This window comes from Phodopus roborovskii, unplaced genomic scaffold (assembly GCF_943737965.1).
Source record: "Phodopus roborovskii unplaced genomic scaffold, PHOROB, whole genome shotgun sequence".
Lineage (NCBI taxonomy): Eukaryota > Metazoa > Chordata > Mammalia > Rodentia > Cricetidae > Phodopus > Phodopus roborovskii.
The window spans coordinates 9,454,738-9,468,821 of NW_026126625.1; the positions used below are offsets into that span (position 1 = coordinate 9,454,738).

The 14,084-nt window shown below is 48.2% G+C and overlaps 1 protein-coding gene across 1 annotated transcript in view; it reads right to left on the minus strand.

Annotated features, from left to right (window-relative positions):
• Cemip (cell migration inducing hyaluronidase 1) overlaps positions 1–14,084 on the minus strand; it is a 148,640-nt gene that overhangs the window by 15,437 nt on the left and 119,119 nt on the right. Inside the window, exons 14-22 of the mRNA XM_051206548.1 lie at positions 12,652–12,857; positions 11,692–11,761; positions 10,155–10,283; positions 7,461–7,546; positions 6,542–6,673; positions 4,368–4,403; positions 4,131–4,286; positions 1,668–1,848; positions 282–497 (exon numbers count right to left, since the gene is read on the minus strand). Of these exons, the coding sequence (XP_051062505.1) occupies positions 282–497; positions 1,668–1,848; positions 4,131–4,286; positions 4,368–4,403; positions 6,542–6,673; positions 7,461–7,546; positions 10,155–10,283; positions 11,692–11,761; positions 12,652–12,857 (1,212 nt within the window). The remainder of the gene's footprint in view (positions 1–281; positions 498–1,667; positions 1,849–4,130; positions 4,287–4,367; positions 4,404–6,541; positions 6,674–7,460; positions 7,547–10,154; positions 10,284–11,691; positions 11,762–12,651; positions 12,858–14,084) is intronic.

The window sequence follows — 14,084 nt, forward strand, 5'->3', positions numbered from 1 at the left end:
CACGAAGAGACTGAGGCTTCAAGGGTGTAAGCTAAAGGTCAACAATTAGTAAGTGTGCAACCTGACACGAAGTACCCAGTGCAGTGTGTTGACTGTGAAAATCCTGTGGAACGGGAGTGAGGGGCAGAAAACATAAGGGAAGAAAATCCTGCATCGTTCTTGGCCCAACACGGAGCTGGATACACACCAGGCTCTCTGAGTTCTTGTCATGTGAGTGAGTGAGTGAGTGAGTGAGTGAGTGAGTGAGTGAGTGAGTGAGTGGCTTAGGGTATCATCCCCACCTGTGCATAGTGCCCACTGCAGATGGCCCCTCTCCAGTCTGGGACGTTGATGCAGTCTGGATGTCGAACCAGCCAGTTGTCATCCTTAGTGAGGTAGGAGCCAGGATACTCCGACACAGAGCCATCTACATCGTGGAACACAGATGTCTTGTCCCCATCCATGTCCAGCTGGTTGAACCAGGGCCCAGGCTCTCCGAAGAACACTCTGGAAGTAATCTGAACAGAGCCCAGAAAAATAAGGCTGGGCCTGAAGGTGAATGGAAACTGTAGCTGTCATCAGGCCAGGGGAAAGTTTCCAGTTTCCGCTGACATTACTAAGTAATCAGACAGAGGCTGACCTTGGGTGCTAGAGGAAACCACATAACTGACCATCTCATGGAACTTGAAAAACAGTCAGGGTGGCACTGCCTCAACTCTGAAAACTAGCATACAGTTTTGGTTTTACTTACTATAGGTAGGTCTGGCTGCTGTGGTGACCTTGGAGGCTGGTCTGGTAGAGGAAGGGCTTAGGAGTGAGTGAGTATGAGTGTTCTGATGAATGAACTGGACAGGAATGGGTGGTGAGTGCTTGTATGGTGCGCATGTGTACCAGCAGTATGTAAGGTGTGATTGTGTGAGAATGTGCATGAGCTTGTGAGTGTGTGGTAGATTTAAGGAGGGAAGCCTCATAGTGCAAGCCATGGGATATCTCTGTGACTGGCCCTCAGGGCCCTCAGAGGTCTGAATGAAGAAATTAAGTAACTTAAATTTCATGTTTTCTCAGAGGCCCTACTAGTGACTGGGCAGAAAGGCAAAGGCAGTAGTAGGAAGGAGGAAGACGATTGAGGAGGAGGAGGACAAAGAGCAGAGAAGTGGGAGTGAAAGGTTTGAGAGACCACAGGCTACAGATAGTGAAAAGCAGCATGCCCCACAGGCAGCCTTGGCCTGCTCTCCTGACCTCAGCTCATCCATCCTCTCATCTTCACCCGGGAGGCCCATTTCTACTTTCTACTTTCAGGATGGAGTTAAATGACATCTTCAGAAGACTTTCCTCGGACACTGTTGGAGTTGTGAGATGAACTGTGCCAACTCAAGTAGCCAAGTCACAACATCCAGTGTGTCAAAGGGTCTGGAGGAGCAGCTTCAGAGCCCTGACTTCATCTCTAGGTTCCTTCTGAGGTACAGATAGAAGGCCAGTGGGCATTCACCCAGACTTGACCTTTTTCTGTGACCTGAGCTTGTACTTTTCCAGTTTGGGCAGAAAGCAAACTGGGACATGGCCCAGCCGACTTGGGCTATTCCACCCTTGTGGTGGCGGTAACATCTCAATCTCCAAGCCTTGGGGGCCATGTGAGTCATCATTCATTTCCTGGCTCTGCCAGAAGCCTGTCCTGGCACCATACTCACCGGGACATCCTCAAAGGCAATGTTGGTCACATTGTTGTGAGGGCAGCTTTGCCAGGCATTGTTTAGGCGGAAGGCCAAGGCACTAGTGTGCCGGCCCTCGAGGGCCACGAACTTGCGGAAGGTGCAGTTTTGGATGTTGATAGGGCCATCATAGAACTGAATTCCTCTAATCGGAAAATTCCTGTGGAGTTAAGGAAGTCAGATGTCAGATGAACACCATGCTGTTTGTGTTTTTGAAGGTGAATGGTAAGGGCTTTTCTGAGTAAAGCTATCCCCTGATCCCCACCTCCAGCAACTCCTTCCATGGGAATCATTAAGTCAATTAACTCACTAAGAGGCACGTATGGGCACGGTGTCAATGAAAGAATGACTGCTGAAGATGGATGATGAATGTTGGGGGATGTATTGGCTGAATGGTGGATGGTGGAAAGTGGATGAATGGATCAGGTTGGATGGATGGGTAGATGGATGCTAGCTGTTAGGCAGATAGGTGCATGAATGGTGGGTACATGGCCAGATGGGTCGAGGAATGGTATGATGGACAGCTAGTTGGATAAATGAATGGTAAGTTGGTAGATAAATAAATAGCTGTCTATATCGTTGCTGGCTTGGAGACCTCTGTTTACACAGTTTCTCTACTCTTCCCATCAATGTGTCTAGTCACTAGGAAAATACTGTAAATACTTCAAGAGACTGCCAATATTCTGTCCCTTGGGAGGGGAACACTGTTAGTCATTATCGCCCTACTTTTAGTTGCTATAACAATTTAATCAGATTAAGATCCTCTGTAAGCCTATCCACCAGCAATGTGCTGGGCTTGGGAAACTGGATCAGCAATACACAGAATAGGCAATGAAAAACAAAATTGACAACGTAACTTTTCAAGGGTTGCCAGAGGCAAAGACTGTTCTTGCTAGAAAAGCAAGGCCACAGACTGACACAGGGGCTTTGAAAAGGCTTGATATGGAGTAGGGGGAGACATAGGAAGGAAGTGGGAAGAGGTGGCAGCTGGGAGACATGGAGGGACCAGGAAAGAATTAGTGGCATGGAGACTACACCCTTGCCTGGCAGTGAGGAGGGGCTCAGAGGCATCTCTCCCATTTGCTTGAGACTCTTGAGCAGGGTATGGGAAAAGGTGGCCCATGAGGGACTGGTCAGACCGCTTAGTGGCCTTTCTCAGGGCTGATCACAAATCTAGGCTTGTCATTTTCTGTGCCTAACATATTTGCTTATACCCATGTCTCTGCTTATGGCTTGACCCCTTCCATCCTCCTCCAGAGGGGACTTATGGAAGCAAGGAAATGAAGAAGTAAAGGAAGCAAGTGAAGTACCTGTCCCCAGAGAGAGGCTGTCCCCAGCTGTCCCTCGTCTTCCAGTCAGGCTCCCAGCTGTTGCATATGCTTCACAAGAAAGTCTCCACTCACCCCCAAATCTCCTTGTGGTCTCATATTTTTATTTGTAAGTGGCAATGCTGGTACCTTGAACCCTGGTTCTCATGGAGTACATCCATGCATTTCCCAGTTAAGGTGTTCAGGATCAGCACATTCTTGCTAGCTCTATGCAAATCGTGTGCTTCAGATCCTAATCTACTTCCATTCAGGCAGAATATACCTCAATCAAAACAGCACAGTCCCTTCTAGGTATCTCCCCTCAAAGGCAGTGTGAGGAACCTGCCTGAACCTGTCAGGCTACCATAGACAGGATCACCTCTGGAAGTTACCAGCATATCCTCTCCTTGGAGGTTGGTAACCTTCTAGAAAGAAATTTTAGAAATGCAGACTCAGACTCACTTTTAAATAAAAGGATCTGCCATATCCCTTTAAAATGGAAGCCAGGCCTTCCTGACAGTTTGGCCAAAGAAGACCAGGTGAATGCCTTTGAGTTTGCCTGTAGGGCATTTTGGGGGAGGCCCATGTGCAGGTTGAAAGTTTCAGTCTGTGTGTTTCTGTCCTGATTGTAGCAGCTGAACCTATTAGTTTCACAAAGAGAAAACTAAACCAATTCTAGGGCCTAAGTGGAACAAGCCTTGTCTGCATGCCAGCCTTGAGATGTGACCACCTAGGGATCATCTGTCTTTGTGTAAGATTCCAATCTGTGTGAGACATGGCTGCAGGTTTGATCACCTCTGCTCATCCTCCAGTAAGTGTAGTTTGGCCTTATTGTCTCTCTGCCATACTCAGAAGTGAATGAAAGACTTCAAGTGAGACTCAGAATCCCTCTTCTGGATACCATGCTCCCATGAAGACTGACTAGGACCATATCATGCATTTGATGGCTGTGTGCTTATTGGCATCTACTCTACATTGCTTTTGAACTTCTCTCTCCTCATCCTCATTCAGGTTGCTAGAGCACAGAAAAATTCAGAGTCAACACATAAAGGTCTCCCACTAACTTCTTTCTTTCCATGGCTGCGACTCAAGCCACACACACATAAAATGGCAGTTCCCACCATTTCAAACCTACTGGCCTATAGGGAGGGTTCTTCCGCTGTGGTCCAAGCCACCTGGGCCCCAGATTCTGTTGTCCATCATCTCTGTACCCACGTTGCCACTCTCGCCAACAAACAAGCTGTTCTTTATCTCCTGCTTGGAGCCATCATCATACGGGAAGGTTCCACCACTGCAGAAAGGAGATGTTGGGGGTGAGATGTCCAAATATAAGCTCCCACAGAAGGCCACTCACAATGGCAGTTACTCTTACCTGGCCAGGGTCAGGCCGATGCCATTATCAGCAAACCTGGGGACAAGAGCAGACAGTCAGCACATGCTCTCATTTTAACAGTCAGTGAGATTGTAGGAAGGAAGGACCCTTCTCTGTCCCTGGAGTCTCACTGTGGACACTGAGGGAGGAGTTTTGCTGGGGAAATCGTAACTTTCCACTCTACACAGAAAATGGGTATTCTGGTTCTTCTTCATAGATTTAGAATTCCTTGGATCATATGGTGGAGAGCTGGAAAATGTACCCCACACTGGCAGGGACCCCTCAATGTTCAGCATTTGGGGCATGGAACATTAGCTGCAGGAATACTGACCTCACAGTCCTTCCTTACCAGCCCACCTCTGGTTGAGCCCCCGGGGCCTGTGGGGTTGATCAGGAGACATGGAGGGAGGGTGATTTCTCACCGTCAGGACCAGCACTGGCTGAAGGTAGACCATGTGGAAACTACTTACTCTTAGCCATGATAAGGAACTCAAATAGCTAATTTCCAAGTTTCCTCAAAGCTAGGGAGGTTCCATCCCTGAGAAGAGCAAGAAGGAACCTCATAATTGCACCATGTTGACCACAGCTGTTCCCCAGAAACACTCCTGATATTAGGGTTCAGCATAAGCAGGTTTCTGGAGGCAGCTGTGCCTGCCTTGTAAAGGAGCTGGACTTTGGATCTGTGTTGTCTTCACTCCTTTCCTCTTTTCCCTTCCTGTCCAGGACATCCCAAGGGACTCATCTCCTCCAGGTGTCATTTTCACTCACCACCTGCTACTTTTTGAATCTCCCATGGCTTCATGTCTCCTATAAGCCCAAGGCCAGGTCTTACCCTGGGACAGAAGGCCCAATCCTCTGTTCCCTTCTATGTCAGCCACACCGGGTGATCCTGGTTTCGACAAGCTCCTTGGTTCCCAACACACTTGATGCTCCCTTTCAGAATGCTCTGCTTCCCCTTCAAAGATCTATCTATTCAAACCAACAGCCAAGGCTCACCATGGGTACCAGGCTCTCTAGCTCTTTCCTACTCTCTGCCCCCAGCTTTTCCTCCTTCTCAGTATCTCCGGGTGCTTTGCTAAGTTTCTCTATGCTCTGCTATGACACTAGGGACCTCATAGCTTCCCTCTCCCCTCATCTGCTGGGGACTCTAAGACAAGACATTGCCATATCTTGTCTTTGGAAGATCTGTGGCGTTTTCACTGCAAACTTTATGAGCATCTCCATCTCAACGCATCTAAAAACACAGCCACCCATGCCTGCTCTCTATGCTGAAGGCTGGGGTTTAGCCACACTCTCCTTTCTATGATTCCTTCTCACCTGGACTGGGGTGTGGTATTCCATTTGGAGTTCCATTTTCAATCTCCAGGAGTAGTACCCTCTCCCATCCTCACCTGCATTCAGGGATACTAGAGCCCCCACCCCTGTCCCAATTCCCCCAATGCCCTAAGTCCCAGAAAAAACCATTCTGTCAGCTCTGGACCATGTAAACGCTGTCTACTTGTGGGACCTCAACCCTAGTGCCAGCCAGACTTTGAGCTTCTTTAGAATGTCTGGTAGAGGACAAGAAGATGCTCTCTCATTGGCAGGTGCTTCATAGCTACATAATTTTCCTTTCAGAAGGAGAATCATGTTTGGCATCAGACTTCTGGGGACTTTACATTATGAGCCAAGGACTTTACATCATGAGCCAATGTTCTGGGCCCTTTTTGTTGGGCTTATGTCACCAAGCATCAAGTCTCATTTTCATCACTCATTAGCTATGTGATATGAGACCCTCCTAACTGAGCCTGAGTTTATCATCAATAGAGCCAGGATTGTGCATTTAAAAAATTTTCATTCTTGAGAAATGTGGTAAGAAAGAAATAAAACCAAAGTTTAGGGGCACAGTGAGAGGCCAGCACGGTAACTTTTTTCCTTCCCGCACTGACCATGGACCGTGAAAAAGAGAGTCCCCATGAGTAACTTAGCATTCAGCACTGTGGGTGAATCTGTTGTCCTGCTGTGGGTTTTTCTCCCCGGCCACTGTCTGCGGCCACCCTATGTCCCTGTCTTTCTATGGAGCAGAGAGCTGAATGTCAGTGTGTTTAGAATCTCTGTGCCTTGCTCACTCTTCAGTCTGGGGAAGGAGCATTACACCTCTTTTGTGTCATTGTAACCTTGCCTTCCAGACTCACCGGCAGCTGTCCAGCCACACATCCCCACCCCGCAGCCAGGCTCCATGATCCTGGTTCTTGTAAGCAGTGAAATGGCGGATGATGGCCGGCTCCCGGGGTTTCAGCGGGTCTGCATCCTGGTGCGGGCTGTACCTGGAGCATGGGAAGACACAGGTGGTATTCCTTCTGGCCTCTGTATCTTGCTTCCACTCACAGGTCTCCAGTTGTCTCTGACACCACAGAAACCCATTGGCACAGTAGGCTCTAACATGAACACTCTGAGTTTCTCCCAGAGGCAGGAGATCCCATCTCCAGAGCCCAGCTCCTTGCAGGAGACAGACAAGGGGTCCTACTTTTGCGAATGACCCTGAAGTTTCAACAACTTCTTATGTTTTCTTTGAGACAGGGTTTCACTATGTAGCCTCTGCTGACCTAGAACTCACTTGTGCAGAACATGCTGACGTTGAACTCACAGACATCTCCCCGCTTCTGCCTTTTAGGTGCTGGATGGAATTAAATTTGTGTGCCACTCTGCCCAGCCTTGGCAACATTTTAAAAACAGCCTCTGGTCTTCAGCTAAGCTTTGGCTTGACTTATCAGCCTGGCCATCAGATTCCTTATCATCAAAGTGGCAGTTAATGCTTCCTTTCTGATCATCTTTGTATCCTAGCCCAGCCTGTCACAGCTCTGGCCATTCCTACTGTTGTACGGTCCTGGTTCTTCAGAGGAATCTGGAAAGTGCTAGGAATTTCAGTCTCCCTTTGGCTTAGTTTCATTTCATTCAGACTTAGTTTAGATTTCTAGCACAGTACTCTATCTCAACAACTGACTTAATGCCAGCTAGCAAGCACTCATTAGGTGAAGAAATGCATGGCCAGAGCAGAAGACAAGGAAGCAAGCTGAGAGGTCCAATGGGATGGGTCATCCCAAAGGTTATTACCTGGCAGAGATGATGGAGAGGAAGGGTCGCTTGTCCTTCGCTGAAGCCTCAGTAGTCTTGACTCCATTGTCTATGATCATGCCAGCCTTGGGGGGGGGGGGGAAGGACACAATGGCTACCACTGTTGCCCACAGCCATAAGTACCAGCCTAGGCACATGCTTTCGAATATGACTGTAAACCCAGCATGATTCTCAGACTGTGTCCATGGGAGTAGGGTCTACAGTGAGGGCTGAAGAAAGCCTACCTCACTCTGCATCTCTCTGATCAGATCTGGGGAAGGTCATCTGCGGAGGTGTGATAAAGAAATTGGGGTCTAAGAGTGTCTAACCTGGAGTCACATAGACAATTCTTCATTCAGAGCTCACAGTACTTCAGAGAGTTTCTATCCCAGACCCCCAAACAAGGGCTACAAGTGTGTACTCAGAGGAGAAAGGCGAACTTTTTTTTTTTTTTTTTTTTAATTTTGAGGCAGGGTCTCAGGTAACCCAGGCTGGCATCAGACTTGCTATGTAACCAAGGATGAGTCTGAATTTCTGATTCCCCTGCTTAAGCCTAGAGTGCTGGGATTATAGGTCTGTACCATCATGTCTAGTTTGTATGCAAACCCAGGGCTTCATGTACACCAAGCAAACACTTTACCAACTGAACTGCATCCCCAGCTCTGAGACTGGTGGCTTTTTCTTTTCTTTCTTTATCTTTTTTTTTTTTTTTTTTTTGGTTTGTTTGGTGTGTGTGTGTGTGTGTGTGTGTGTGTGTGTGTGTGTGTGTGTGTGTGTGCCAAAGCTGGCCACTTTACAGCCACCAAGTGGGAGGAAATGGAGGCTGTAGTTCTAAAAGCCACCATCCAATCCCTTTCACTCCCATATCCCCTTGGTTTCTTAGGAGAGCTTGTACCAGTCCCCTCCCCCTATTCAGGCTACTATTTGCTCTCTGGCTGGCTTTAACTTAACAACAGTGATGACAGGAGTTTTGGCTCTTGGCTCTATTCTCCCAGACTGTGCCATTTGGCAAATCCCTCACCTCTTTGGTTAGTCATATCATTATCTGTAAAGATGGCTGATAATACCTGCTTCACAGAGTGGCTATGGAAACCGAAACAGATGCCTGACAGATGACTCCATGAGGTGGGTGTGGTGTCAAGCCTGGCTGGGGAGAAGCACCCAGGATGTGGACCCTGTGCTCAGACTGTCAAGCTGGCCCAGCTGTAGAATCTCTCTTTCTCCCAGGCTTTCTCTGACAAAAAAGGCCCTCCTGCTCTCCTAAGTGCTAGTGTCCCCACTCCCACACCTGTGTGTTGACTCTGACTCAACTTCCTATTAGAGATGTTACTCTTGATTATATTGCTCCCCTTCCCAGCTTCCTATGCTACCTAGTCCTCTTGCAAGTAGGAAGTTTTCTTGAGGGTCCCGGGAATGGTGAGTCCCAAGAAGAAGCCAATGTGCTTTCTCTCTTTCTCCAACAGTGATATGGTCCATGAAATGGCATCCATGAAATGCCTCAGCAGCAGCTCCTCCATCCACAAACTCTCCTCCACACTCTGGAACTGTCCTCCCTGCTTAGGCTCTGAGACAATTTAGGAGATGCCTCCTTTCTCCTCATGGCTCTCCTCTCAACACTGGTTTTTGTCGCTTTGCCTCCAGCTTTCAGCTCAGATCGGCTCTGAGCCTTTATTGCTTCTTTTTGTCATTTCCCAGGCTCAACATTTTCAAACAGACTTTGTGTGTGCATGTGGAGACCAGTGACTCCTATTGCTTTCTGTTGTTGTTATTTTGATACAGGGCCTTTCAACGAACCTGGAGTTTGCTGGCTAACTGGCTGCCAGAGGGATTTTGGGATCTGGCTTTGGGATCTGCCTATTTCTGCCTTTCTACCAAGATACAAACTCTTGTTTTCATGCCTGTACAGCAAGAACTTTAAACACTTAGATATCTTACTAGCTCTCCAAAACAACCTTTTGTTTGACCCTGAATTTACCCATTCCTCTCTGGAGGTACCAATTTCCTTGTCTGCATTGTCTATAATTGGACCAGACATCATCCTCATGTACTAGGACCATCTTGGCCCACAGAGTGTTGTCATCTTTAATCTCAGCCTTGCCCCAAACTCTCTTGGTGTGTCCAACAATTGTCCTTACGGGAAAGTTCTTGACATACTGAAGTTCCAGGCATCACAATCCTTCTACCTTTTACTCTAGCATCTAGTTTGGAGCAGGTTACACACTGGTACTCAGAAAAGGGGGGGGCAAGCAGTGAAGGTGGTCAAGGACTTTCTTATTTTCTGTCTGCTGACTAAGCCCTCACAGAAGGGGCCACCTACTTCCCAGCAAGAAGGGAGAAAGTCTGGGATGCCAGTGCCACCTCAGAACCATAGCCAGACTTCCCTTAGTCCATGACCAGGCCTAATTTATAGTCAACATCACTGTCACCTACAAACGGATCATGAAATCAAGCTGATGGCCAACCCAGCATCCTCCAGGAGGGGAAGGCACACCTTGTTCCTTTGGTTAGGTAGATGCTGTGAGTGACAAGGCAGGCCCTCAAAGGAGACTTGTGGTGAGTGGTCAGTAACCTGCAGGCCTTGGGAGGCTGCTCTGGACCCATGGGAAGAATGTTTTTTCCAGGCACTAATCATCTGCAGGTTGGGGTAGGGGAATGAACAGGCTGGCCGTAGCAAGGTAGCATGGAGACACTTACCCGGTAGTTAGAATGTGCTCTGTTGTTGTGGAATTTCCCCAGTGGAATGTGCTCTGAATAACCTGGGGAATACATCCCCACAGAGGGGCCTGTTGGCACATGGTGGAAAATGAACCAAAATCCAGTTTCCTGTTGGGGCAGGGCATAGGAGAGAGCCATAGAAATTAGTGCCAGTGAACTCCGGATTGAGTGGCCCAGACACAGGGAATGGATGTAGTACTGTGACCAGAACAGATCATCGCTGCCAGATACCACCAAATACATCTGTGTGGTCCAGTGCTTGACTGGACACTACACACCACCAAACACACCCATGTGATCCAGGGCTTGACTGGACACCACATACTACCAAACATACCCATGTAGTCCAATGTTGAATGGACAAAGCGAAAAGTTCAGGGTTACTGTAATTTTTCATTTGGCTACTTGACAGCACTCACTCTTCACAACAGCCCTGCCTTATCTGCCACTGTTAAAACTAGTGGGTCACTGTAGAGGTTAGACTCCCTATGGATAGAGTTCCGAAAGCAACTGCTCTCAGCAATTCTTGGAGATCTGGAAGATGAGGCCCAGAAAAAGGAACAGACAGGATCAAGGTCAAGGCCCAAAGCAAAACCAGCATCAGGGGAGAGCTGTGTCAGAGCAGCTGGAACAGAACATGGTGCTTGTTGCCCAGCTGCTACCATCCAGCTCTTTGGGGCTCTGGATGCACTGGGTCTCCCTGTTGTAGCTTCCTTCCTAGCCCAGGGCATAGCCTTGACGTCAGAATCACATGGTGTTAGCTTGCAACACGGATGCATCAGGTACCATTCAAAGGAAAAAAAAAACAAAAAAAACAAAAAAAACCTCATTCTATAAAGAATTGCTGTGCATAAATTGCTTAGTAATCTGGGATGGTTTTGATACGAAGTGTCCCTGACAGGCTCATGTGCCTGAATACTAGTGATTCTAGCTTTTTTTTTGTATAACCTTTAGAAGGGGGAAATGAACTAGAGGAAGAAGGTCATTGGGGGTGGGACTTGAGGATTATAGCCTGGCTCCACTTCCTATTCTATCTTTTTTTTTTTAATTGCAAGTTTTAACGTTTATGTGTATGAGTGTTTTGTTTGTATGTATGTCTGCATACAATGCTTATTCCTGGTGCCCACAGAAGTTGGAAGAATGTATAGGATCCCCACTATGTGGGCTCTGGGAGTCAAACCAGATCCTCTGCAAAAATAAGAACTCTTAACCATGGGCCATCTCACCAGCCCCTCTTTCTGATTTTTCATCCACCCAGATGTGAACAAGCTCCCACTGTTGCAGCCATAAGTAAATCCTACCCCTTTGCCTTCCCTATTACTATGGACTGTAGTCCCTTAAGCCACAAGCCAAATGTTATGGTCACCAGGGTTATGGAGTGACAGACAGACCTGTCATTTAAAACCAAGTCATAGGACTCCCTATCTCCAGCCATAGGGAGGAGTGGTACTGAGCTCTGACTGCACACATGCCCAGGGCAGCCTCTGCCAGCTCCACCTTGCTTATTTCTGCTTACCTCGGACCCCGCAGCTGCACAGTTAATGAGGTTGTTGTTGGGATTTGCCATCCAGAAAGTGGACACAGCACTGCAGGGAGAGGACAGAGGTTAAACAGTGTCATATAAAGAACTACCAGCAAGCATTCTTGCTGCTAAGTAGTAGGAGGGCCCACGGGAGACACTAATATTAATGGAGAGAGTCTCTTGCCTGAGATCTGAGAAACCTTTGATGGATCTATTTGAGGTTTATTCTCTGACCACAAGGCAGTGAGTGCATTTAAGCTGTGCACTGCTCAGGACTGCAAGAGCTAGGTGCAGTTTGTGCTTCTATAGAAGCAGGAATGTGAGCCCAAGAAAGCAAACCTTTCTAAGGAAGCTATGTGTCTCTCCTCACCTGCCTCTCTCTGTGTCTCTGTCTTTCTGCCCATGTTTGTTTCTCTGTCTTTACATCTCTGTGTCTCTCAGCCTGTTTCTCTGTTTTTCCTCTGTCTTCTGTCTCTCTCTGTGGTCTCTGTTTTCCTGTCTGTCTGACTGTCTGTCTGCTTTTCTCTCTGTCTTTCTGTCTGTATTTTTCTATCTCTGCATTTCTTTGTGTCTCAGTGTGACACTGTTTGTGTCTCTCTCTGGCTAAAAAGAGATTCTTGTGTCCAGGCTGATGTGTACATACTGGGAGCTGATGTGGCAGCTGCTTCCTGCCCACAAAGATGCTATGTGGTACAGGGCCACAGGTGAGCCAGAGTTTTCCAGACAAAACAGTGCTAGTGAGGCGCACAGAGAAAGAGGGAGGGAGGAGGAAAGGGGGGGGGGAAGGAAGCTACTCTAGTCTAGGGACCTCACTCTGAGAAGTAGGCAGAGATGAACAGTAAGCTTTCAAAGATCCCGAGGCAGGACATTGAGTGTTCATGTTCAGCCCCTCCCACCCTTCCTCCCCCAGACACAAGTGGAGGGCATACTCTACAGTACCATGCACACACTTACTTGCAGTCCTGCCTGGGCTTAGGAATGTACCCTGGGTATGAGTCCTCTGTGATCACTTTGCACATCCTGCTGTCCCGGTCTGATGGGAGGAGAGTTCCTGACTTAACAAGGAGGCCAAGGCAGTGGTCAAAAGTGTTTCGTTCCTCTGGCCCATCTTCAGTAAAAAAGCAGTGGCCTAAAGAATTGTAGCCGACAACATCCTTGATCTGTAGGGTCAAAAAGCAATATCACTCAACAAACAAGTGCACGTGTCTGAATATTCATTTAACAAGCATGAAACAGTGCTGAACTATACCAGGCCTGAGGAGATGTGGGGGTGGGGGGCAGGGACCAGTCTGAGAGTAGACCAGGAAGAGAAAAATCTCTTCTGGTTGGATGTGCTGGGGGTGAGGCTTCAGAGGACAGGAAAAGGGATGAAAAATCAGAAGTGTGTGGGTGGTTGAAGGGGAGACTAGAGCCTACATTCTAGAGACTTATTTACTGAGTTTGCCAGGACATCCTGAGGAGGGTCTCCAGGGCCTGAGTGAGGGGGTATGGCAGCTCCCCCAGGAGACAGCACCACAGCAGGTCTGGAGGATGATTCATGAGTGTCTGCACTAATATACTTCTATAATCCCTGGAACCCAAGCTGCTTTGTTGGTCCACAATGCCCACCTGAACACTTTCACACCTCAGGCTGAAGACCAGAGAGGGCTGGTACACCAGCTACTGGGCCCCCTTCCCAGAACTACAGAGTGAATAGAAAATCAGGAAGAGCATTCTGAAGGGACACTGTGAAAGCAGAATGTGGTCTCAGTACCAGCACCAGGAGGCTCTCACACCAGCCTGCTGACTTGTCAGTCACTACAAAAAAGCGCTGGACTTGACCTCTGTCATCTGTCTCCAAGGCCCCAGAATCCTTAGACGGCCCTGTCCCAAGCCCCGGTCCCTGTTCACACTGGACTCTGATGACAGCGTCTCTCCCACATAGGCTCCTACTCTGGCTCAAACACCCCAGAGGGGAGATGCTCTCAGCTCACAAAATACAGTGGGTGAAGATGGAAGCATTTTGTGCAACTTTACTGTGTCCTTCTATCCCCAACTGTCCAGTGACTTCATCCAGTGAGATCTTCCCTGATTCTCTGTGACCTCAGATCAACCCACACCTCTTAAGGAGCAGCCACTGTGCCAGGAGATGGAAAATCTGTACACTATCCAAATGTCCCTGGCACTGACTGAAATACCAAGGCCATGCCCTCAGTCCTGGTGCCTCTACAAGGGACTGTCTTTCTCACTGTAGGGCACTCAGTAACCCTGGTCTATCCCTGTCAGATGCCAACAGCAACTCCACCACCTCCCCAACCCTGACCACACCGAGCTGTTTCCAGACTTTCATTACTCTGTAGTTCACTGAGTAGGAGGGGTGACAAAACTGTCTCTGATGGAAAAGCATT